Raw genomic sequence first — 27,431 nt, 5'->3', positions numbered from 1 at the left:
ATTTATTTTTTTTTTTCCAGTTGTTCACATGATGATGCTTAAAAATATTTCAGCATTAAATTCTGAGATTATTTTTGAGAATATATTTCCCAGTGTAGTAGAAATACGAGTCACAGCTTGAAACAGTGATTGAGCACCTGGTGGGGAAGCAGGGCCAATCCCATGAAATGCACCTGAGTGAGTAGAAGGGGTGTAGTCAGGATCCACCCCTTCCCAGACCTCATTTATGGGTTGGTAGTGGAGGCAAGTGCATCTCTTGCTGGAGATTCCTTCCTACTTGAGGCCTTCCAAAGGTAAGCAGCTTTCTCTTTTTTCTTTCTGAGTTTGTAACTGTTGCATCTGGTTTTGTCCTTGTTTGTTGCAGCTGAAGACTTTGCCACCCCTGTTTTATTGCAGTACTTTTCATCACATTAAAGTGTTACACTTTGCCAAGTTGAAATTTTTACTCTGATGAAATATAGTGGTACAGCAATTACATACATTAAATTTCTGCACTTAAAAAGATTCATTAAGACATAAAGGAAACTGTCTGAAGAGTCTGTATATGAAGTTATGCTTGTGAAATACCGTAATTGCTAACAATGGTTCACAGGTATAAGTGATTTACAAATCAAGTAAAATGGCAAGCATATGTACTACACATTTCATCTATACAAAGTACAGTAGTACTAAGAAACAATCTGTTTTGTCTGCTCTGTGCTATTGCATGAAATTGATTTGATTCTGGAGAAAAATAAGATTTCAAATGACTAGAGGAAGGACATAAGCAGATAAGACCCATTACTTGTGGTGGAAAAGAATAAGGACTTGTAACTTATTTTAACACTGAATGCTTATAATTTACTTCATGGAAAGAATCATAGAATCACAAGGTTGGAAATGACCTGTAAGATCATCTAGTCCAACTGTCTTCACATTACCATTGCTACCACAGGCACTAAACCATATCTCTTGGCTCCTCATCCAGATGCTTCTTGAACACTGCCAGGGTCAGCGACTCCCACCTCCCTGGGCAGCCATTCCAGTGCCTGACCACTCTCTGAGGGAAAGTTCTTCCTCATGTCCAACCTAAACCTCCTCTGGTACAACTGTTTCCCTGGTTTGTTGCCTAGGAGAAGAGGCCAAACCCCTCCTCGTAACAACCTCCCTTCGGGAAGTTGTAGAGTGCAGTGAGGTCTTCTTTGAGCCTCCTCTTCTCCAGACTGAACAATCCCAGCTCCCTCAACTGCTCCTCATAAGATTTGTGTTCCAGACCCCTCACCAGTTTTGTTGCCCTTCTCTGCTCCAGAGAAGAAAGACACTACTCTCCTTAACAGGAAAGGAAGATGTCTCTTCAAGCAGGAGAGTTATTTGTTTACTTTCTAACTACTTGCTGACAAGACTGTAACACAAGAAGTTTAAAATAGCGTCTGTTTATGCTAGATGTAAAAATGTATGATGCTGATGTGGCAGCCTTTTCCCACTTTTCTTACGGCTGTTGTCATGCAAGTCAGAACATATCTCTGGGTTGCTGAATGTCTGTTGATTGTATCATGAGTCAAATAAATTAACTGATTGAATTCAACATTTGGAGTTGTTAAATCTGTCTATATTTTGAACTGTTATATCCATTTGCATTTCACACTAAATTATGCTGCGAGTGCTTGCTTTAGATAACTGATTCAGAAATTTCTAACTTCTGCAAGAGCTCTTACACTTCAAGTAGTAATTTCCAAAAGATTTCTCCAAGCTGTGTTTGCATTATAAGAGCATTCATGTTAAGAACCTTAGGGTTTTCAATGTGCTTTTCCTGAAATCATAAGAATGATAATACTCATTTTCCTCAACTACTACTTTAAGTTCTCTTTTTCAGATAGCCACATGCAAGTACCAGCAGCCTATGATAATTATTTGTGCAAAAATAAAATAGAATTTTTAGCTACTGACTCTGGAACATGTAGGGCATGATTTGCTGAGGAGAAATACGTGAAAGAAAATAATACCTTTCTATTAACTGGCATCTACTTCCCTCCAGTTGGATAACTAAACACTTATTCAGAAAGGGTGTAAGCCCTTTTACTTAGGATTTTCAGAGTGGTCATAGCATTACTCAGACTTCATACAGTATAGCATGATTGTCTGACACACAAAAATGACTTTCTGTGACTGCCTGGCATGTATGTACAAAGTAAGGTAGAAAGGACAAATGTTAGCCCTTTCAGAAATGTATACGTACAGGAAAGTTGTAGAAATGTGTAATTCCTTTTCAGGTATTCTTTTGATGTTTTTATATTTTGCATTACATTCATTGTACAGCCTGTTTTTAAAGTATGAACAGATGTGGTACACACTCTTCATGAATGTTGATCACATGCTATTCAAATAGTATCTGCATGTACTGTGTGATTTTTACATTGTCACAAATAAAAGATAAAAAACACATTTGAATATTCATATTCAAATATATATGTAGTTGACGAATAAATGATTAGCACATCAGTAGAAATATTGCAGGTGGTAATTTGCAATCCATCAGAAGCAACTGTTTGCTACAGTCAAGGCATGCTGTAGGATCCACTGTATATTAATAGATAGGAATCCTTTATAAAATGTATCTATAGTCTTTACCTATGATATTCCTACCTTCTGTAGACTCCTTTCATGGAAACAATTCAATTGTCTACTGTTAATTTTCTATTGCATTATTTTTCTTTGCCTTAACTCTGGAGCTAGCGAAGTTACTCAGTGAAGCAGGTTCCCTTAAGCTGGCCACAAGTAACAGTGATGGCAGGCCTGCTTCTGTAAAAGCAAGCACTCACATGATGAGAAGTCCTTCTACTTAGAAAAACTTGATAATTTATTAACCACTACTTGGCTTTCCAGAGAAGTACCTTAGGAAAATTGTCCTTAATTGTGGGACTGTTTGTTTTCAGTGAAAATAATCAAAAAATCTTTCTAAAACTAGAGTTATAAGCAGAGAGTGGAGTAATGTAGAAAATGCAAGTAAGTTCAAAAAAAGTTCACCTAGTTATCACTGAGGTCACAGCCAAATATTAGGAAGTGTTAATGTTGAGGGAGTAACTATGGAAGTGGAGAAGAGTGGCTAACTTCACTACCTGTGCTGAGTGCCCTGTCACGTTTTAGCTTCTACACCATACTAGCAGTCATATCAGATAACAAAACTGTGGTTGTTGATTCAATGGAAGAATAAAGAAATTGGGAGCACTTCATGATTTATTCACATTTAAAGTGTAACTGGTATGTGAATACTATATGCTGTTATTCTTCCCTTAGTTGATCTGTCTAATGAAAGACATTTCTCCCAGATAAAATATGGGAGAATGTGAAGTATCTGTCTAATAAATAAATTTGATTTTTTTTTTTTTTTAAAGTACTAACCAGTCCTATTTACCTCTTAAGTTCAACAGATTCTTGTCTATCTGTTGCTGGTAATACTGATTTTCATTCCTCTTGACATCATATCTGCTATAGTCAGTTCAAATTAATCTCAGAGATGATGCATAAGGAATAAAATGTTTTTGCATTTCAGCTACTGGGGCTCCTGAGGAGGGAATGCAATATTACATCATCAGATACCTGAATTCACTTAGGTACTCCATCTTCTCTGTGCTTCAAGGCAAGCCTTCTCTTTCTATGTCTCTGAAAATTTCTTGACTGAATCAAGATAGGAGATTACAGGTATTTATTTTGAATCTAAATATAGTATTATGAATGTATTTACTAGTATCTTGTGGTCTAATGATCAGTATGCAAGTTTACAAAGGGGATGGCTGTGGTTTACTGAGACAAATAGCATTGTGACATGATTATTCTGTGAGTCCTGTGAAGAAGCCTGTCAATACCAATAAAACTCATGAAGTCTTTCTTTCTGTTAGACTGGCTGACGCTGTGTTGATGCATGCCAGAGAGGTGATGTAAGCCAAGCTGTAGTACAGCATTTGTCATTTCCACAAACTCATCAGCAACATCCATGGGTGAAATGGAATTTAATTTATGTAGCTGGTATTAATCAATCACTTGTTTCTCAGCAGTCTTGCAAACAAAAAGAAATGTGCTTGTGTGTAGATTCCTCATCTATGTACATCAAACTTATATGGCTTAATATGCCAGGATTCTTCTGAAAATTCTTTGACCACTGTTTCATGCATTGGAGTTGAGAGAACAGTTTCTTTATGTAATGACTGCATTTATCCCCTTTTCCCTCTTCTTTTTCCACGAATATGTCCAAAATTTTCCTAAAATTTAGTTCTTATTTGTCATCTAAACACAAAATGAAGCCTGACACGTAACGTGGGAAATGAAATATTATGCTGTGGGAGTCAAAGCAGTCGTTAAAACAAAGCAAAAAATTGTAGCTGCAGTCAGCAACATATCTGTCTTAATGAATCCTTCTTTATGATTTTGCTTGAAGTTTTGGTGGAATTTTGGGGGGATTTATTAACTTAGGAACTAATTTTATCTTCAAGAAAGCTAACAAAAAAAAATCTCACTGTTGATGGAAACAGAATATAGCCCCCTGGTTTTCTCTATTTTTCTTTCATAAAATAAAGAAACAAATCTAATTGTATGTAGCAGCAGAAGAATAAAACAAGGAAGAAGAACAAAATAACTTCAAGAAGAATATCTCTCTAAAAACAAGTTGTGTTAGAAGGAGCACACGATAAGACAGCCTCTCATAGCAGCCTTCTAGGGATAAAACAACAGAACTTTTCATTCCTAGAATCAGAAAATTCTGGTGACTTAATTTCCAACACTTCCAAAAAATCTCCACAAATCATCACATTCTCACTGGAAAACTGACTGCAGACCTGATATTCAAGATAATTTGTTTTTCTTCGTTGTCTTTTTGTTAAACATCTGTTAGTGGAAGTTTGGTAACACCCTCAAGAACAGACCTTTTAATTTAAAACTTCATCTTTGTTTTTATACTTACTTTCAGACCTGATTATTAAAAATTTCCCTCTACAAATCAAATCCCTGACTGAAAATTTTTGGGTGGATTCAGAAATTAAGGGCAAAAGATTTGTATTCTGACTTCTTTAGCTCAAAAAAAGTATAAAGAACAATAAAGACCTTCTCAACATGTAAACGTGTTATGCCAGATAGCTAAGGGAAGTTTAATTTGATGTTAAAAATGTTTGAACAAACTAATTATGTTTAAATGATAACTATGGGCTTGCAAGACATCCTACTTATGTTATAGATGTGTTTTTTACAGTACAAAGGTTGTTCTAAATATAATTATTGCTTATGTTGTTTCAATTCATGAATGCTAATAGAATAAAATTTTCAGGATTTGAGGTGTCACAACTGATTGAGGAAGAAAGAAGTAACTGAATGAAACTGCTTAAAGGTCACCGACTTCACTACGTGATAACATGATAACAATTAGCACTACCCTGCTGGGACTCTCCTTATTCTGAAGATCTATCTTGAATGAGGAGTCACAGCCATTTCTATCAACGTCTCTAAATCCTGAACAACATCTAAGAAGTGAAGTTCCTGCTCAAATGAGCTAAAATCATCTCTTACCTTGTTCTTTTCACACTTTCAATTTTCTGTTTTCCACCAAAAGGAAGAAAAGAGCAGAAAACATTATTGTTCCTTGTGGTTCTGCCCACTTATTTCTCTTCCCCCAGTGTTTTTCCAGGGGTCTGATGAAAGGAATAGGCTGAAGGGAGAAGGGAGCATGATAAAATCTGGGGGGGAAGGTGGCTGTGATAGGAAAGAGATCACTAATTCCAATGCAGTAGTCTGAAGTGGCAGAACAAGGAGGGAAAATTCTTTTTTATTTGTCATGAGCAGCTCAGTTTAGCAGGAGAAAATGCATGCTTTGGATAATGAATATATTTGTTGCAATCATCTTAGAAAACTTACTCAGCTTGAGCATAAATAACTGATCTGTGGTACACTGGTGTATATATATTTGAAAGCACAATGGTTGACTCCTGCCTCTTCCTCTGACTTAGATAAAAAGACTTATGTTTTGCAGCTTGGCAAGATTTCTAGATTTCCAGGGAACGTTAGTTCAATTACTACTGAATTTAACCATCCTTTCTGCTAACGGCATGATATGTATGAAAATACTAGTTTTTCTGCATCTATTCATTAGTATTCCTAAAGGCCTAGCAAGGGAGTCACCAGTATAAAGTAGTTGTATAAAGAGTTATGAGGGCATGAGTAAAATGACACGGCAATACGGGAATGAAAGAGCAAAGAAAAATAGCCAAGCTGTCAAGCATTAGTGATCTGAAACAGCCTTTTGAAGGGAGGTGAAATAGGTTTGAACTACAGTTTTGGACTAATGTATCTTCTTTCTGATACAATGATTGCAAAATCTTAATAAACCAAAATTTTAATATTTTTTTTGTGGAGTAAAATGAGTAGTTATTTTAAAATTAAAATTCACTGATAATCTTCTCAAGGTATTGTACAAGGTTGGCTTTTTTTTTTTCTCTTAAAACTTCCTGTCTCAGTAAAAAAAAAAAAAACAACAAATTTGAAGCTTTCTTTTAGAAAGAAGAAATGCCAGTATTGCCTCTGTTTTCAGAGTATCACAGAACAGTTGTTAAGCTACAAAACCATGCTACAAAATAACCTAGAATTTGTGGAGCCTACCTTTCTCCTGTGGGATGGCACAATAAAGTATGTTTCAATATTATGTTTCTTCAAGAAACTATTCCTTTCATGGCCATATCCTGGTTCTACTTCATAGTCCCCATTTAGGCACTCTAGGGTGGTCTTTGTAATATGAACTTTCCTGGAGAGAAAAATAGGACGTTCTTTAAAGCAGTGATATGTCACTAGATGCTACTGTGCAAAAGATCGTAATAGGATCAGTATCTTTAGCCACATAAATCGTAAAGTATTTCTAGCAAAATGGTAACTGCAATATCTCCAAAGATTTGCATGCTCCTTGATTGGTAGAAAGTGGAAATCTGCACATCATCTTTCATATTGTGTAATTTTGTTAATTTATCTCACTGTCTGTTGTGGGGGAAAAAACCTCCAAGCCTCTTATGTGCATTAAAGATAAAATTTTTGTTCTTCTCATCCTGTTTCCCTTAACAGTTCTCAAATGCACCATTTACTTACTCTGTTTTATGGGCAGATTTCTCATCCACTATACTTGGGAAGCACAGCCATTTTTGACACACGTGAGTCTACATATACACAAAACTATCTTCACATTTTCTCCTGAAAGATCATTCATATTTGAAATGACTTTCTACAAGATATCTGAAAACCTATTACAATTTTTTTTTTTTTTAAATTGGGTAGCCTGATGGTAAGGAATACTCAGAAACACTCTGTCTAAACTGTCTCAAAAATGTATATAGCAAACAGAAATTCACTCAGACAGAAAAATGAAGAGGTTCCATTGTTCTCCTGTTCAGGATATCAAAATCTTGTAAAAAATCTAACAAAGATTGGAAGTTGTAGTTCAAATGCAACTTGCATACAGATGCATACTGATGCACTGTGTCAACTTAAATTGAGTCCGAGGCTGTCCAAGGAACGCTTAAAATTCCAAGCCGTGCCTCATGGAATGGCTGCAGGTTTATGTACTACCGTATCATTTGCAGACGCATGATGGATATCTGAACATGTAAGGAGATAATTTCTTTTGGTAGCAGACAACTAGTATTCACTATTTGTCCTTGTAAATAGAGTAAGGAACATATGTGTACCCTCCTGTCCCCCTTCCTGTGTACAAATCGAAAAATTCCTGAAATGTTTAGGGAGCTTTACTTTTTTATCTTGAAATGATTATGAAAGTCTAGCGCTTTTACTTTCCTAGTGCTGTCTTATTCCTTCTCTTAATATGTGGCAGTTTCTAAAAAGGAGTTAGTAAGTGTTTTCCAAAGAGAACTTTTTTCTGCTTCTTTTCAAAATTTTACTTCCAATCTATAATGAACAAAAAATCTTCAAGGTCATTTGCACAGTTCAACAGGAGATAATGCAGTGACTGCTCTTACTGTACACAACTCTCAACCCTTCTCATCAATAGCAAGTACAGTGCGAGTGGTACAGAGAAGGAAATTATTCACCTATATGGGTCTCTGGTTCTTTTTCTGTAGGTCTTTCTCAGACTTACCCAGGCAATCCTCCAGCTTCCATTACATTGGCTAAAGTAACATCATTTGACCAGACATCGTATTGCCATTTTCGGAGACCTAGGACCCCACAAAGCACCCTTCCTGTATGTAATCCAACTCTCATGTTGAGATCAACCTCTGTGGCTTCTGCAACAGATCTGGAATATATAGCATCAGAATATAAGTCTTTAGACAATACCATTACTCTTATTTTCTTTTTCAGTGCTTTCCCCGAACTTAATAAATATATGCATGATTCAAGAAATGACTTTATTAGGAATACAGGACAAAAATATGATGAAACTACTAAATCGGTGCAAGATCAGTACAAGAGCGATAATAAACATCCATGTATTTCCAAAGCCCGTGGAAGAGCGGCACAGAAATCACCTCTAACTATGGATAACTATGGACCACAACCCATAAATGAAAGCTAAACTTCTGAGGTTTTCCTTGTATACCTGGAAAAGGAGGAATTAATTGGTGAAGTCATTATTAAAAGTGTTTTGATTTTGATGCTGCTATAAGGGAGGATTCTTTGTGAAGCACATTCTCACTCTGCATTGACCTATGAATGTTGAAAAGGATCCCTGAAACTAATAATCTTGCATAGTTCATGAAGAGATAATGCTGTGCATAAATCTTTGCAGTTTGTCCTGCTACAGAGGCATGTGGAATTTCACATTTAAGTTGCAGTCCAAAAGAAGACATAATGAGAAAATAAAAAAGCTTCTCAATTTATGTAATATTTAATTTTCTGTAGGTTTCTAATTTTAAATTTTCCAAGGCATTTAATAGAAGTCCTTAAACTCATACTCTGGCTATATTTTATCCTTTCCTTTCATTGGCCGGCATGTTTTTAAAAATATCATCAAGCCACAAGAGATGGAGATCTTTAGAAGAACTTTGCGCTGTTTTAGGGGTAACAATCATATTTATCTCTTGTATAGTTGTACTTTAAAAGATGCAATTAATTGAAAGGGCATGTGCAGCATAGGACAAGATGAGAGGTGAACGGCACAATACTCCTGGCATCAATTTAAGAAGCTCTGCAGCCTTGAATTGTTGCAGAACTACATGCCATGTCAGCCCTCACTAATGTGGGTAACTGTAAAAATCTATTGTCACCACAGGAAATCTAGGCCTGACACAATTTTCAGTCATATTTAATGCAACAGCAGAGAGAGACTTATGCACAGCTTTCTAATACATTAAGTATTTCCTTGTCCTATTTCTACCTACTGAAATTTGACCTTTCATTATATAGTATCTGCTTGCAGGCAAACCTTAAATATGACTCCAAGGAGTCATTGTTACACTGCTTCCTATGTGCACTGTGTGCTTGACAAAGCCCCAAGGAAAAGAAAGGAGATAATGAGACAAGCCACCTAACGATAACTTTGTCTTCACCTGTGCACATGCACTGTGCCATTAACTGAGTGAGCTTATACCAAGACCATAGCATGTAGCCTGCAAACCAAATCATTTCAGGATCATGGTTTGCTCACTTGTGTATGTTCTGCTGGTTAACTGAAGTAGTATATAATTCGTAGAATCATGGAATCACCAAGGTTGTAAAAGACACACAGGATCACTCAGTCCAACCATCCATGATCACCAATAACCAAACCATGGCTATAACATCTCCCTCAATACAAAGTCCAAACATTCCTTGACCACTTCCAGGGTCAGTGACTCCACCACCCCCGTGGGCAGCCCATTCCAGTGCCTGACCACTCTTTCAGAGCAGTAGTATTTCCTAGCATCCAGCTTGAATCTCCCCTGGCGCAGCTTGAAGCCATTTCACCAGCATACCTACAATAGTGTGAGTTTTGCAGATTAACGTTAAAAAAACTTTTCATTTAAAACAGTTTATAAAATCTCATGGTAAACGTACATGAAAATGCAATGAAGTTTCAGTGACAAAAACTACTCCAGATGCTCTCTACCTTTCTTTGCCCCAGCTTGCTCAACCGCTTGAAGAAATTCAAATATTAGAACAAAAGAAATAATAATAAAAAAAAGAGCAGAAAAATACAACATGAATGATCATATTCCTTGCTTAAAAAGGCTAGCCTGCACCAACGAACCATAAAGCAGACTACTAAAACTTTTTATATTGAACAAAATATTTCCCAAGTGTAAAATCTGAATCTTGAAAACATTTCTCACTTATTTTTCTTTTTCCTTTTTTTTTTTTTTTCTTTCTCCAGATATTACAGCATGTATCAGAGGGGATTTCAACATTATATTTGAGTCAGAAAAAATGTCTTATGAGCTGTTTATTACAATTTTGAATTTGCTGTGAAGACTATTCTCCTTCCTATCCGGTTAATTTTCATGAATATGCTCCACTGAACTACAAAAAATGAGGAATATAAGTAATCTGTGAAGAATAAATTTCAAATACAAAATCAGAGGAGTACTACAATCATATTTCCAAACAGCATCAACTTTTGTGTACTAAAATATCACAAAAGCATCGACTGATACATTTTAAATTATGGACATGTTTCTGGAAAAATATCAGTACTTTGTAGAGAAGCTGTGAACAGAAAAAACAGAAAACAGAACAGAAATTAACAGAAAAGTTAGGTCATTCACTATAGCTTATTCTCTTCAAGGTTTTGAGAAAATATAGACAAAAGTTTTCCAAACTTTAACATAAAAGTAGGCCCAGAAACAAACAGAAAGAAGCATTTTCTTTTTAAACTGGAGGCATGTAGATCTTACAAAAATGACTTAAAAGAGGATAACACCTACTCTGACATCTGATGTTTCCTGCCAATCCTTTAACTTTGATTTCTCTGTTTAGCTACAAGTATTTATTGTGCTGCCACAAATGGTCAGTCGTTTAGATAATCTGTAAAATTTTTCTGTATTTTAAAGACATTTCTCCAGATCCATGCTGAATTTGAAGCAACAGAAGGGAAAGAAAAAAAAAACAACAAAAAAGCCCAGAAGCTCTGTATCTGACTTTCTTTACATTATTTAGATCTTTATTTATTTTAGGCCCCAAAATATCTGCATAGAAACATTTACTCATTAAATGAATAGACAAGGTTACTTGTTCAGTTACATACACCTGATTTTTATTTATGCACAGTTCAAATATAACAATGCCCTCTAAACAAAAGGAATTTTACTAATCTTCCTGAATATGTCTGGGTCAGATCTGCTTCAACATCATTATAAATTGGCTACTTCTTGGATATCGATGACAAAGAATGTCTTTTTGTTAATTGTCTCCACATTGGAAAAATTTGAACTAATCTGCTAGTTATACTACAAAAGCCATGCTGAAGGGAACATGTTAAATTAACATTCTCATGGAAAGTGCAAACCAAACAACAAACACACCATAGGGCAGATTTATGTTACCTTTCATAACCATCTTTGGAAGACAGACATATGAAAGTATCACAGAATCGCAGAATGGCCAGGGTTGGAAGGGACCTCAAGGATCATCAAGCTCCAACCCCCCTGCTACATGCAGAGCCATGAACCTCCCCATTTAATACTAGACCAGGCTGCCCAGGGGCCCATCCAATCTGGCATTGAACACCTCCAGGGACGGGGCATCCACAGTCTCTGTGGGCAGCTGTTCCAGCACCGCACCACTCTCTCTGTAAAGAACTTCCCCCTGACATCCAATCTAAATCTTCCCTCCCTCAACTTAAAACCATTTCCTCTTGTCCTGCTGTTATCTATCCTTTCAAAACGTTAATTCCCCTCCTGTTTGTAGGCTTCCTTTTGGTATTGAAAGGCTGCAATTAGGTTACTCCTTGGCCTTCTTTTTTCCAGGCTGAACAAGCCCATTCCCTCACCCTGTCATTGTAGGGAAGGTGCTCCAGTCCCCTGATCATTTTGTGGCTTTCCTCTGGACCCTCTCCAACATCTCTCTGTCTTTCATTTACTGGAGGCTCCAAACTTGGACACAATACTGCAGATGGGGCCTCATGAGGACTGAGTAGAAAATCACCTCCCTGTCCCTGCTGGCCACCTCTCTTCCGATGGAGCCTAGGATACCATTTGCCTTCTGAGCTGCAAGAGCACACTGCAGACTCATGCTAAGCTTTCCATTTATCAGGACCCCCTGGTCCTTCTCTGCAGGGCTACTCTCAAGAACCGCTCCTTCTAGTCTGTATGGATGCCTACGATTCCTCCAGCCCAAGTGCAAAACCTTGCACTTTGCTGTGTTGAACCTCATTATGTTCACCTGGGCCCACCTTTCAAGCCTGCTGAGGTCCCTCTGAATGGCATCCCTTCCTTCCACCATGTCAACTGCACCATTCAGCTTGGTGTCATCAGCACTCAATTCCGTTATTGATGTCATTGATAAAGATGTTAAAGAGCACTGGTCCCAAACAGACCCCTAGGGGACACTGCTTGTTACTGGCCTCCACCTGGCCATAGAGCCATTAATCACCATCCTGTGTCTGAGGCCTTTTAACCAATTTGTTATCCCTCCGATTTGGAGATAAGGATGTGGTGGGGCCTTGCTCAAGTCCAGGTAAATGACATCAGTCACCTTTCCTTGTCCACCAATGCCATCACTCCATCATAGAAGGCCACCAGATTGGTCAGGCATGACCTTCCCCTGGTGAAGCCATGCTGGCTGTCTCAGATCACACGGTCATTCCTCATGTGATCAAACATCACCCAGGATGATCTGTTCCATGATCTTCCCAGGCACAGAGGTGAGACTCACCCGCCTGCAGTTCCCAGGGTTCTCCTTGCTCCTTTTCTTGTAAATGGCAGTGATGTGACCCTTCCTCCAGTCATCCGGGACCTCACCTGACAGCCACGACTTTTCAAATATGATGGAGAGTGGATCAGCAACCACCTCAGCCAGCTCCTTTAGAACCCTGGGATGCAGCCATCCGGCCCCATAGACTTGTACACATTCAGTCTCATGAGGTGGTCTCGGACCTGCTCTGCCCTTGCAGTGGGGGGATTTACCACCCTGGTCCCCACCTAGAGGTTTAGGGCTGCAGGGATCAGGGTTGTGAGAAATATCGGAATCCTGGCCACCAATGAAGACCGAGGCAAAGAACTCATTCAGTACCTCAGCCTTCTCTTCGTCTGTAGAAGCCAGTTCTTCTTTTACATTTACCAAAGGAGGTACACTCGCTTTGGCCTGACTCTTCTGGACAATGTACCTATAGAAAGTCTTCCTGTTGTTTTTCATGTCCCTCACCTAGTTCAGTTCCGCCTGCGCCTTGGATTTCCTGATCCCACATCTGCAAGTCCAGATGGCATCCCTGTATTCTTCCCAGGTGACATGCTCTTGTTTCCAGAGCTTGTATATGCCTTTCTTCGACCTCAGCGTCGCCAGGGTGAAGAAAGGCACATAAGTGGAAGTACTGAAATAGCATTACAAATACGAAGAAGAGAAGAATTTGACCCTAAATGTTGGTCAGTTCTTGGCCTGGGTGGAATCTGACCACAGATTTCCCTGAAATTCTGGCTGCATGCTGCAGCCCACCTCTCAGGATGAACGGACTGCAATAGCATGGAGCATACCTGCAGCAAATGTCTGGGGATGTGCCAAATACTATACTGAGAGAGAGAAACAGGAATTTCTTCACCATCAGTGGAAAACTCAAGTGAGGGAGCAGCACTACTGCTTCATGACCCTTCTTATTCTCACAGCCTTGCACCATCTCAGAGCTCAGTCTCACTTTTCTGTCCCTCCACAGTTCCTCTGAATACAGGAGAAACACAGACAGCAACAGTGACTTTTCCCCTATCAGCCCCTTCTGGGACATCCTGTGATGGTGTGGCTGTGAACAGGACGCAGCACAGGTCTCTAGTATGTCAGTTTGAAGAGAAGGCTGCAGCACACAAGTGTGGTGACAGCCTGAGAAAGGAGGGAAAAAAATATCCAACACTGGAATTGCCAAGGGCAAGATGATCCCACAAGACTTGCAGCTGTCCTCATGCTAGTAGGACACCAGGTGGAGGGAGGGGATTCTTAGGAAGGTAGGAGAGGTCTTCCCTCTGCAGCTCCTATTGTATGTTCCTGGGCACTTACTAGGGTTCATCTGTGAGAGGAGGAAAAAAAATAATCTCAGCAGAGCCCACAGTTGACTACCACCCCAAGTGATGGCTGCTGTTCATCCCCAGTCCCCAGTACCAGTCTTGGGCATCTAATTTCGCCTGGGAGGATGTGGTACAGTTGCAGCAGGAACCACAAGTGGTTGGAGGTCTCTCTTCTCTCCTGCATGGCTACTCACCAGGAGTCTGTCACTTCTGCTATGTCAAAGCCATAATACAAGATATACCTGTGCTTCTGATTATATTGACCTCCCCATCCCACCCCTGCTTCAAGGGAACACTAGGCCCCATTGTCCTCTCTCCTATTCGTCTTCCTAAAAGTTGGTTGTCATTTCAGTCCTCACAGACAATAAACTGTGGGTTGAAAACTTTTCTTATACTATTGACCAGTGTGTTTCCCTCACCTGCCATATGACAGCAGAGAACTCCAGCAAGACAGCTCGTGCTGTAGAGGACTGATGGCTTCAGTAGACAAGAGGTTCACTTTGACAAGCTAAAGAATAACGTTTTCACCAATGATGGTTAAGCTGAATTCCTACACATTTGAAAACTTATGCACCTGATGGTGGATCACACACAAGTCAAGGTCAACATTTTCCTGCCAGACCCAACTTTCCCAAGACCAGGACCTCCAGTGGATTAACAGTACTGACACCAGGTAAATTAGTGCCTCTCTCTTCCAAACAAAAATCAGGCACAAAGATCCCAGACATTTAACTTGGGCTTTCCTAAGTTATCTGTTGTAATTCCCCTTCCTTCCCCAGTTCAGCTAATGACTAAGCCATGAGGTAGGAGATGGTTCAAGCATTAGACTCCACAATAATTAACTCAACAGCAACAGAAAATGCAGGTGCAATATAAGTCCAAATTCCATCTGTTAGGAGTCAACAATGTAAGGTCAAGTTATCAAAGTGTTATTCACATGTCATTCACCTATTCGATGGAAAAAAAGTGGATTTATCCCATGATAAACCCCACTAAGGCACCTAGATTTCAGAAAGCAAGGGTTCCTAGGGCTTTTCTTTCAAATCTCTTCAAACCCCCAAATAGCAGGAATATTCAATATAGGAGACAAGTCCAATTGTAAAATAATTCTCCTCCCCCATAATATATACCATAATTGTTAAACCATAATTGTCCAACCTTTTGGCTTGCTTGGGCACATATAAAATGTATAGTACATTTAATGTATTTAAGTAACAAGGCCTATTTTATGTTTTTTTTGTTTTTTTTGTTTTTTTTTTTTTTTCAATTAAAGCTTAAAAAAACAACAGAGAGCAACAGAAACATAAAGCTGGTGAGATGTTTGGCCTTGTTTTTGTGAAACTAATTCAACAGTTTGGTTCAGTTGAGGTGGTTGTCATTCTCAGTGAGTTCTCAAGGTGTTCATCAGAGATTTTTGATGCAATTACTTTTCCTGTGCTTCATACTTGAAAATAATTGTTTGCAAATGTATGTACTGCCAAAAGTGATGACATGAATAAGGTGTGGTTGTGAAGTGAGGGATATTTTTCTCTGGTAAGAAAGGACTTATGAAAGTCTGGTAAAGAGAACCATTTTTCGTTGAATGTCTGATTGCAACTCTTCACATTCTGTGTGAAAATTCACAAGTAACATATTTATGTCAACTGAAAATGAAATTGCAAATACACACAAAAAATGATTTTTTATGTTGAAATCTTGAAACCTATTCTCAAATTTATTTATCAAAATGGAAAATATAACTGCGTATTTTTCTCTGCTCACAGGACTGTATTTAGCCAATGTGTCAAAATGCATGAAATTATTCACCATAACTTGAGCTTGCCACAGTTAAGTTTCATTTCAGATACTGTTATTGTCTGAAATATACAACAGATATGGTGTTTTTTACACTGAAGATGTTTGTTTAACTCATTTAAATGAGCGGTCAAATCCACCAAAAATTTGTGATACATTTTTAATCTTCACATTCTGGCACAAATTTTCTTTTTGATTCCACAAAGGACTTGGTCCCACTTTGGAAATCATAAAGCCTTTTTAGCATCTTACCTCAAATTAGCCACCTTCCTTCAGAAAAGTAAAAGTCCTTTGGACTTAATGAAATTCTCAGCTTTGATCATAGAATCTTAGAATCACAATGTTGGAAAGGACCTACAAGATCATCTAGTCCAACCATCCTCCCACTACCATTGCTACCATGAAGATTTGCATGACACTATTCATTTTTACAGCTTTTGCACATAAATTTTCTTGATGCAGCGATACTTCATCACATGTGAGTTACCAGTGGTAACTGCATCATCATCTATTAATTTTACAAGTCCATGTCTTTTACCAACCATCACAAAGCACCATCAGTAGCTATACCAAATATGTTGACAAAGATCGAAGATGCCATTAATGTATTTTTTTTTACTGCTTCATACAAATCAAGAGACTTTGTTGTGTCTTCCAATGGCACCAAAGACACCATTTCTTCAGTGACATTATATTTGTTATCAGTAGCTCTAGTGAAAATGGCAAGTCAAGCCATATCTATAGCATCAGTACTTTCATCTATTGCCAAAACATAAAATTTGAAATTAGCAGCCTTACTTTCCAAAGCTCTTTCAATAGGTGTTCCTGTTTCTTCAGTTCATCTGGCCATAGTCTCATGAGACAGACTGATTTTAGAAAAATACACTTTATTTTTTATTAGGATGTATCACATCTGCTGTGCTTTCTATACATTGCTTAACAAACTCATCATCAGGAAATGGTTCTGATTTTTTTTGCAAACAGATTTGGTATTGTGTAACTACCTTCATTTCTTGCCCTTGGAGTAGAAATAAAATGTAACACTGTCTTTGCTTAATTGCTTGTTTGATTCTTTGCAACCCATGAGGTGCAGTTTCATTCCAATCATACCATCATAAGCTTTACACCTCTATTTTATCTGCTCAGCCTATTTTCCAAACAAAATAATCATTGAAATCTGTCTAGATTTTGTGTTTATGAATGAGTGAATAGTTTTTGCCTAATCTTCAGCAGAGCCTGTTTTCCAGCTCTGAAGCTCTTTGTGCACTTGAGTTATCCACACACTCCTGTCAGCAAGAGAACTGGAGCCAGAAAACACCAAAAAATTGAACAGATGATACTCTATTTGCAGTACAAGAAAAAATATAATTAAGAGTAAGTGTTCTTGGAATGAACATCTTCCGGTTCTCTAGCATAATCTGAACTGGTAATTTGGTTTTACTAAGGATTAAAATATGCATTAAACCTGGATATTGTAGTCCTTACCGGCAAAATTGCAGGGGGCGGAAGGGACTTCTAGAGATCAAGTCTAATCCCTCAGCTAAACTAGGTTCCCTACAGTAGGTCACAAAGGTAAGTGTCCAGATGAGTCACGAATACTTCCAAAGGAGACTCCACAATCTCTCTGTGCAGTCTGTTCCAGTATTCTGTCAGCCTCACAGTAAAGGAGTTCTGCATATTTGTTGGAGCTTCCTATGTTCCAGTTTTTGGCCATTGTTCCTGGTCTTATCATTACACACCACCGAGAAGAGTCTGACCTCATCCAATTGCCTCCTGTTCGAATGTTACTCACACTCCTAATTCCTCATAACAACAACAACAATAATAATAATGGAATCACTGTGAATACATACAGAGTATCATAGAATGGCCTGGGTTGAAAAGGACTATAATGATCATCTAGTTTCAACCCCCCTGCTATGTGCAGAGTCACCAACCAGCAGACCAGGCTGCCCAGAGCCACATCCAGCCTGGTCTTGAATACTTCCAGGTATGGGGCATCCACAATCTCTCTACAACATGTTCCAGTTCTTCACCATCCTCTGAGTGAAAAACTTCCTCCTACTGTCAAGCCTAAACCTCCCCTGTCTCAGTTTAAAACCATTCCCCCTTGTCCTATCATTATCCACCCTCATAAACAGTCATTCCCCCTCCTGTTTATACACTCCCTTCAAGTATTGGAAGGCCACAATGCAGTCTCCCTGCAGCTTTCTCTTTTCAAAGCTAAACAAGCCCAATTCCCTTAATCTTTCCCTCGATGGACACACTGGAAGGAGAAGTCCTTGAGAGTAGCCCTGCAGAGAAGAACCTGGGAGTCCTTGTAAGTGAAAAACTGAACATAAGCTTGCAGTGTGCTCTTGCAGCTCCGAAAGCAAATGGTATCCTGGGTTTCATCAGAAGAGGGGTGGCCAGCAGGGACAGGGAGGTGATTGTCCCTCTCTATCTGCTCTTGTGAGAACCCAGAATTACGGTATCCAGGTCTGGAGACCCCAGTAAATGAAAGACAGAGAGCTGTTGGAGAGGGTCCAGAGGAAAGCCACAAAGATGATCAGGGGACTGGAGCACCTTCTCTACAAAGACAGGCTGAGAGAGCTGGGCTTGTTCAGCCTGGAAAAAAGAAGGCCAAGGAGTAACCTAATTGCAGCCTTTCAATACCTAAAGTGAGCCCGTAAACAGGAGAGGAGCCAACTCTCTGAAAGGGTAGGTAACAACAGGACAAGGGGAAATGGTTTTAAGTTGAGGGAGGGAAGATTTAGGTTGGATGTCAGGGGGAAATTCTTTACAGAGAGAGTGATGAGGTGCTGGAACAGCTGCCCAGAGAGGTTGTGGATGCCCCATCCATCCCTGGAGGTGTTCAAGGCCAGGTTGGATGGGCTCCTGGGCAGCCTGGTCGGAGGTTGGTGGCCCTGCCTTTGGTGGGGGGGGAGTGTTGGAGCTTGATGATCCTTGAGGTCCCTTCCAAACTGGAACATGCTGTGATTCTTTCCTCATAGGAGAGGTGCCTTAGCCCTCTGATCATCTTAGTGGCCCTCCTCTGGAACCTGCTCTCAGAGCTCTAGAAATTCAATAACCCTAAATAAATCTAGTCTCTATCTTGTTCTCCCCCCCAAAGCTCTGCCCCCTGATTACCAAGTCTAAAATCTTCCAAATTAAGATGTCTTTAAAAAATAAAATGTGAATATTGTCCATCAATTATATTCTACTACAGTTTCTAAAGAATCACAGAATTGCTGAGTTTTAAAACCTAGCTGGGTTTTAAATATCTGCAGGAATGCAAAATCCACACCATCCCTCTGTAACTTCCCCAGTATTTGACCACTTTCACAGTAATTATTTTTTAATGTTTAGGCAGGAATTTCTTTATTTCAGTTTTATTTGCCCATTGCCTTTTATTCTGACACTGGATATTACTGATAAAAAATTGGCTTCACTCTCTTTGCAGTTTGTTTTCTTTTTTAAGATACTTGATATTTGTACTGTTGTCTTCCAGGCTGAACAGTCTGAGAGGAATCTTTCCTTTTTAATACAACTCCTTTTTCAAATTTTACATTATCATGAGAGCAGCCATACAAAGGAAACATTTGTATTACTGATCATATGAAAATTTAAAAAATGGAAAATCAGAAAGCTACAGCTTTCATTACCGTTATTTGTATGCATGAAAGGCAACATAACTAATGAAATTAATGATTAATACTAGGCTTAAAAGAGGATGGGAGCAGCAGCTACTGCTTTCCACGGATTAAAAAAGGCTATTGAAAATGTGTAGAAGGCTTGTTCTAAAACCCAATGCCTTCCTTATAAATGTAATATGGAAGAAGTCATATGCACAACATGAAGATTTAGGATCTCTTGATTATTTCAGGACTTCTCTATGCGCTGTGTTGTTATGTGTAACTTCAGCTGTTATAGGGAATAAAGTGTGATTCTTTTAGGATTTTGTTATCACAGATAATCGTATATTATCATAGATTACAAAGTGTTTTGTCAGTTTTATAATGTTGACAAAGATAATGTGAGCTTATATTTAATGAGGAGAATATGGATTTATTTACCCAACCCTTGAGTTTTTAAGTAAATTAACATTATAATAAAGAACACATGATAGAACTGAGAACAGGAATTAGCCTTCATTTGTTTTAAGTACTTCTCTCATTTTTAGTTCTTCAAAGAAAGATTCAGTGAATCCAGGTTCACTGAAATGTTCAAGGTTGATATGCAGGAACAGAAGCATGTGGTAATGTATTAGCTGTGTTTGAACAAACAGCTATGACTTCCACATAGACAAAACAACTTGGTTGTGAAAGAGATTCAGTGAACTCAGTGAGCAGATCATGTTACCATCCTCTACAAAACCAAAACTCTGTACAAGTAATCATGACCTACATTTGGAAAAGCATTTGCTTTGTGTGTTTACCTGTATGCATATGCACACACACATACAAATGGATGGCATAGAAAACGTGACAGACTCAAAACAGAAATAGTAAAGAAGGTAGAATGTTCCAAATGTTAGGCATGGGAATTTTTAAGAACATTTTTGTCTCTCTCTCATTGACTAAATCCCACAGCTTACTACTCCAATTACGTGAGGAATAATGAATACTCATATTTTATTAAAAGAAATAGATATATAATTTACTGGGCAGGAGGAAGTATTTCTTTGTGGTCTGATTCGCAAAGACCTAAACATGACTTTAAAATTTGTCTTTGAAATAAGTAGAAATTAGTAGAAATTAGTAAAAATTAGTAGAAGTCAGTGGGAAAGACCAATACAAAGAAAATTTATTAAATCTTTGGAGTGCTGTTCTGTGATATAACGTGAAGCAAAGATAAATCTATATGATACTGCACTACGTTTCTATTTTCTTTCAAATAGCATTCAAGTGTAACTGAGGAGTAACTGCAGTAGTAAAATGCACATTTTGAATTCATAAATGTTATGTTTGTTTGCTCTATAAGACCCTGTATTTAATACTTTACTGTACTTTTAAATTGAGATTATACTGAGGTTTATTCACTTCTACAGTGAAAGCAGGTTTTCTTTTTGTGCAGCTCTAAAACTTAGGGATTAAAGTGAGCAGAAGGAGAACCCTGAGTCAAATCCATATCCCCAGCAGACAGAAGGAAAGAATGACATGTACTGCTAGCAGTAACCAGACACTTTACAATACAGAACTAAGGTCCTGATGTGATGTACATTTGCTGTAAGAAGCAGACAACATACCAGAACAGCAACTCCATCCCAAATGTAATAATAAAAGCACTGTGCTGACTAGTATTTATTTTTATACAGACTTAATGAGTTCACTCTCTTCTAAAGACTCTCTCTAAAGCACATGCACAAACAGATGCACAGAGTACGGCAGTAGTGAAGAAATCTCTTTACTTCTTCCCTCCCAAGCAATGAGATAGATCTCCAGCTCTTGCTAAAAGCTCATTCACAGTTCTCTCACATTCACTTTTTAATCTTGGCAAAAAAAATTGATCAAAGCGGAGTGCTGAAGCATAAAAAAATCCTTATCAGCAAAGCAAGTTTCACACTACATTTCTGAAAAGCAGACTAAATTTAAATGAAAGATTAAACATGATGCAGGAAGGGGAAAACAGCAAGCTATCATTTTAGGAATACAAGCACATGCAAACACATAAAACCTGTATACATCAGGACTAGCTTTGATTTTCGCATACTGGTAAGTGAAAAGAACTCAAGATTCCTTTATTTGTGTTAAATAACAACTGAAATATGTCATTTCTCATGATCTTTCAAATCCCTATCAGTACAAATACACGCCTCTACATACTCATGCTTGTATACATTTTCCCTCACAGTGAGGAAGTGGATTCAAAAATTGGTGTCTAGAATTATGCTTTGTGAAACAGCAGCTGTGACTTGAAAGCAATAGGGTACACTGCTAAGTGGGCAGTGCTACCAGACACTACCACTCCTTTGAAAACACCTTTTCTGAACACAACATAGAAGCTGCTACAGCACTCTTTTCCACATTCACCATGTGCAATACTTACGTGATGGTGTCAATCATATCCAGTCCCATTTCAACACAGCAATGGGCATGGTCCGTTTTGGGTTGGGTTAAGCCTGATACACAATAGTAACAGTCACCTAGGATTTTTATTCTTCTGCAGTGATTTTCCTTTAATAAAAACAGAATGGGAAAAGTTTTACTGTTCACAGAAATAGTCTAATATTAGTCTAACAGGAGAAAATATTCTCCAATAACACAATCATTCAGATAATCCTTTTGCATTCACAGGAACAAATTTATGGTTCACGAGATCTGGGTTCCTTGTACAGAACAGCTGATATACACATATCTATCATTGTAGGCAGATCCAAAAGTAACGTTGTTTTATTTCCTTGGAAACTACAACAGATACAAAGAGAACAGTAACACTATAATGAAAATTCTCAGCTACAAAACACTATTTTTCATCACAGTCACCACCATTAGCTGTGCATTTTCACCACCATGAATAAGAGTCTGCAGCCATGCTTAGTATATAGAACGTGCACTAATGTCACAGTGGCCACTGCTGAAATGCACCACCCACCACTTCACTGTGCTGACATCCATTATTTGGTCTCTATAAACATTCAGCAAGCATAATAAATGGGTGACATGCTTTTAACATGGAGGAATTAAATTACACACCTTTGCTTCATTTGCACTTCTGTGTCAGATACCATTTTTTCAGACTACCTCTCTTTTGCATAGCAACAGAATTTAATAGAATTTTCTCAGGAAGGTTCAACCTATTCTGCCATACTGACATTATGGGCCAAAATGGAAACTCCACTTTCATAGCAGGTCTGACTAATCTATACATATATTCCAGAGATAAGGCCCACTGATCAACAGACTTAGGGTAACATTACAGTTCTGAATAAATTTTTTTCCTTGTCATCATATTAGGTCAATATTACTTCAACGTTTCCAGTGAGACTTCATTTCTGCATCAATCCAAACCAAATATTGGGAGCCAAAAAACTACTGAATATCGGGAAAACTTTGCATTCCAAGACAACGTGTTTATCTGCAAAAGAATGCAAATTTGTACTGCATGACAAACTTGCAGATCAGAAGAGATGGTCACTTTGTATTATCATTTAATTTATCTTCTGCTTGTATATAATGCAAGTTCTGCAATCATATTCCTGACTAAATCACTCCCATTTTGAAAAAAGCAATGGGATGTAAGAGTTACCATATCAGTCTGAGCTGAAAGTTCATTCCTGAAGAAAGAACATGAGAAAATGCCTGTAACAAAGCAGTACCTTTGACTAATAAGCTACAAAGAAATATCAACATGTGACAGTGTACCACACAGTTAGACTATACCAACTTCTAATTGTTTGGTATACGGCAGGAAAAAGTGTAAGAATTCAGGGAATCCAACTTCCACAACTGGGACTATGCAGATAAGTGATCTGCTGAAGCAGCTCTTGTGAATACGATGAGAAAAAACTAATAAAACCAATTCAACCTGCCCTCCCTCTTTTTACGAGACAGACTTGCCTTCCGCAGCAGAAAAATAAAAGAAAGATGGGGTTTTTAAACTGGAAAAGATGACCTAATTATACCATTTCAGCTTCTCAAATGTTTTCTCATTCAGTCTTCTGCCTACAAAAATCAAAACCTTCCTGATGTAGTCACAATATCCTCTGTTCAGGCATAGAAGAGATGATAATGTTGGCAAAATTCATTTACATTTTTTTTCTCCAGATTCACGTTAATTAAGCATTAAATGCACAAACTGAATCAAAGAAACGAGTTATCTTTTTGGTTGCACTTAACTAGAACAGAAGTCTTTCTTAAGAGAGGCTACTTAGAATTTCTTCTGATGAACAACATGACTTTAAATATAACACTATTTGTCTGAATATATATTAAGGAGTGTAAGCATAATTATTCCAGAAGCATTAGAACTAGGGCCTTAGAGTGCTCCTGCAGCTAATGGCCACAATCACCAATTTTACATGGAGATCTAATCTAGTGTTTTGAGATCCTTGGTTGAGTGGTATTATATAAGTAAAAACTATTGATAACCAAAAAAAATGATATGCAAACCCCAAAATCCATCCTGACACAAACTGTCTTTCTAGCACAAGGCTTTTTGACAGAAACTACAAAGTTTTTTTAGTAGAAATTACAACATGATACTGCCCAAATAAGCCATTTAAAAAAACCTGTGGGCAGATCTTGAACAAGTAGAAGATACTAAGTAGTTAAGGCTATCCAAAATTACTAGTTCTGTCCCACAAGTCGAAAATCTCCATAAAGCTCTTCAAATTCAGTATGCAGTTTGTGGAGAGGCAATGAATATTTAACCCAACAGAAAGATATTCAGAAAACTCATTATCCGGCCCAGATTACTGGAATATGTATGTGTTAATTGATAAGTGTTCTCTCTGCTTCAGTGTTTATAACCAAAATGACTCATTTCAAATTCCTTGGTTTTCTGAGAGCACTACTGTGCTATAGATCAGTACCTCATGTTTTACAGAGGTTGCTCCAAGAGTAAAATCTCCTAATAATTTCCATGGAAACTACAACAGATACAAAAAGCACATCACTATTTGTGAGATCAAATTCTCAGTTACAAAATAGAGCCTGTAACCTTTATGAGGGCTGATATTCAAATTAACAAAACAAACCCATTTCCTCTCTTTGTTTCCTCAGAAACTTCCAAGCCCTTGACTCAATATTTTTCAATTTTGTGACAGTGATGAATTCAAATGTGACAGTTATAAATTCTAGTCAGAGATGATACACACGATGCCTGTTTAGAAACAGCAGATAATTTGCTTTTATGCACATGACAAAAAGCCCAAGAGACTTCTAGAACTGCATTGGTCAAGCAGCTCGCCCACCATAGTCCCTTACCAATATATTTTTAAGCAGTTCTGCAAAACTCCTTTGGGAACAGCTGCCATTAACATGATTGGTCAGAATGAAGTGGAAGCCCCGCACAGAAAGAAAAAGATCCTTAGAAATTGCTAAGGTCTTTCATCACTCTTTTAGATTAGTATTTTATACAGCAGTTCATTCTATCAGTCATATATAAATAGTAGAGGGGGAGACTTCTATTTCAAAAAAAAACCTCCAGGTTGCATTTTAGTTGAGTGTTTTTTTATATTTTTCAAAAAAGTGAAGACTACCCACTTAGAATGAAAAACTGTTAACTCCAAATCCTTGTACCATGCAAGTCAGATTTCATATCACACTCCGAAGATGAGGTTTCCTAATAAAAGTAAAGGAAAATGAACCTATGGTTTGAAATAAACAAGAGCTGTTTAAAAGAAATAACAAAGTTTCAGGAGTAGTAAGACTTTTCCCAGCAGACATTTAGGTGTTCTTTTGAACAGGAGTAGCATAGTGGATAAGGCTATCCAAGTAAATAACTGTTAAACAAATAGATCAAAAATAAAGTCTCAGTCAAGGATTCAAACTCAGTGTGTAACTTTCTGGGGGAAAAAAATTCAACAAAAAAATCCCTAAAAAATAACAGTAAAAAATTTCTCTATCCTCTAAAAAACAACGACACAACAATACAAGACAGTTGGCTCAGTATTAACATTTTGAAGAGAAGTCTTGGGTATAGACTGCACTAAGAAGCAAATCTTCAGTGGCTCAATTTCTCTCTATAAAAAGTAGTAACTCCAGGGGGATATTTGCAAACTATGAGAGCTGAAGAAAAAATATGGATAATTCTTTTGGATGCTTCATTGTTGTCAAGAGCTTCCTTACTGTGGCCAGGCAATATGACAGAGAAAAGATCCATTGTTGCTCTTCCTTACAGATATATTAATAGAATCACGAAGTGGCTTGAGATGGAAGAAACCTTGAAGATCACTTAGTTTCAGCCCCTCTGCCACAGACAGGGATGCCACCCACTGGATCAGGTTGACCAGGACCCCATCCAACAAGGCCTTGAACTCCTTGAATGGGCATCCACAACATCTCTGGTCAACCTATTCTAGTGCCTCATCACCCTCTGGGCAAAACGTTTCTTCCTAACATTAGTTCTAAATCTCCCTTCTTTTAGATTAAAACCATTTTCCCTTGTCCTATCAGTCACTCTCCTTCACAGTTATAATCTTCCATTAAGTACTAGAAAGAAACAATGAGGCCTCCCCAGTGCCTCCTCCAGGCTGAACAAGCCCAGATCCCTCAGACTTTCTTCATGGAAGAGGTGCTCCAGCCTTCTGGTCATCTTTGTAGAACCTCCTCTGGATCTGATCCAACAGGTCCAAGTCTTTCTACTGCTGACAGCCCTGGGCCTGCATGCAGTCATTCAGATGGGGCCTCAAAAGGATGGAAAAGGAGGAGAACAATGATCTTCCTCATCCTACTAGCCACCTCTTTTTTGATTTAGCCCAGGATACAGTTGGCTTTCTAGGCTGCATGTGCATACTACTGGCTCATATTAAGTTTTTTATCCACAAGAATCCTCAAGTCCTTTTCTGCTGGGCTGCTCTCAAGGAGTTTTTTCCCCTCAGTTTGTACTCATGTCTGGGACTGACCCTACCCAGGTGCAGCGTCTTGCACTTGGACTTGTTAAACATCATTAGGTTCACATAGGTCCACATGTCAATCTTGCCCAGCCCCCTTGAATGGCATCTCTCTTTTATGAATTACACCACTTAACTTAGTGCCAGAAAGTTTTCTGATGAGTGTGCACTTGATTTCACTGCCTATGCAACTGATAGAGATGCTAAAGGGCACTGCTCCCAAGACAGTTTCCTGACTGATACCACTCCTCACTGGCCTCCACCTGGACTTTGGAACATTGGCTGATACTCTCTGGCCGTGGACAGCCAACAATTCCTTATTCATTGAATAGTTCATCCATAGTTCATCCTTGAAGTACAGATGCCTGCAATTTAGAGAAAAGGATGTGGCGTGGGATCAAATCAAAGCCCTGACAGAAGCATGCTTAGATGGCATTGGTTAGATGGCTTTGTCGACTGATGCAGTCATTCCACCTCAGAACATCATCAGATTGGTCAGGCATGACTTGTCTTTGGTGCAGACAAGGTCATTCAGTTGACCAAGAGAAAGATTAATGACCGTGAAAAAAAGAAGCCATCATGGGTGACACATTAGTGTTTTCCTCTCCTGTTTTCCCCTCCTCTTTTTTCCTTGATTCTAGGAGTACAAGCTGGGTTGTGCCCCATTCCAAAGGCTTCCTCTAAGCAGCCTGCCATGCTCAGAGTGGAAACACTTATTATTATTTAGGCAAATGGGATCAAATTTTCAGTTCATATTAATCAGCATGGCATCATGGGCTTTGGGGAGCTACATTAAATTATACTAACTGTCCCTCTAACCCTCAGGGAATCAAGTCTATTTTAATGATCCAGGCCAAAAAGATTACAGTTCTTGAGTGAAGATGGTATGAAATAACTATTGGGGAAAAAAAAAAAAAATCCCACAATCTCTAGTATTCCTCGATGACATAAAACAGTGA

At 38.3% G+C, this 27,431-nt stretch overlaps 1 protein-coding gene and 1 long non-coding RNA gene across 2 annotated transcripts in view; one reads left to right on the top strand and one right to left on the bottom strand.

Annotated features, from left to right (window-relative positions):
• The window catches only part of ADCY1 (adenylate cyclase 1), a 153,826-nt gene that overhangs the window by 46,911 nt on the left and 79,484 nt on the right, over window positions 1–27,431 (bottom strand). The window contains exons 5-7 of the mRNA XM_031592004.2: window positions 21,966–22,093; window positions 8,099–8,257; window positions 6,619–6,760 (exon numbers count right to left, since the gene is read on the bottom strand). Of these exons, the coding sequence (XP_031447864.1) occupies window positions 6,619–6,760; window positions 8,099–8,257; window positions 21,966–22,093 (429 nt within the window). The remainder of the gene's footprint in view (window positions 1–6,618; window positions 6,761–8,098; window positions 8,258–21,965; window positions 22,094–27,431) is intronic.
• Window positions 243–6,360, top strand: LOC149918366 (uncharacterized). Its single transcript, XR_016464892.1, has 3 exons — window positions 243–293; window positions 3,530–3,678; window positions 5,294–6,360. It is a non-coding gene; the product is annotated as an uncharacterized LOC149918366 (long non-coding RNA).

Source organism: Phasianus colchicus, chromosome 3, assembly GCF_987193195.1.
Source record: "Phasianus colchicus chromosome 3, bPhaCol1.hap1.1, whole genome shotgun sequence".
Classification (NCBI taxonomy): domain Eukaryota; kingdom Metazoa; phylum Chordata; class Aves; order Galliformes; family Phasianidae; genus Phasianus; species Phasianus colchicus.
This window is presented reverse-complemented; position numbering and strand designations above follow the sequence as displayed.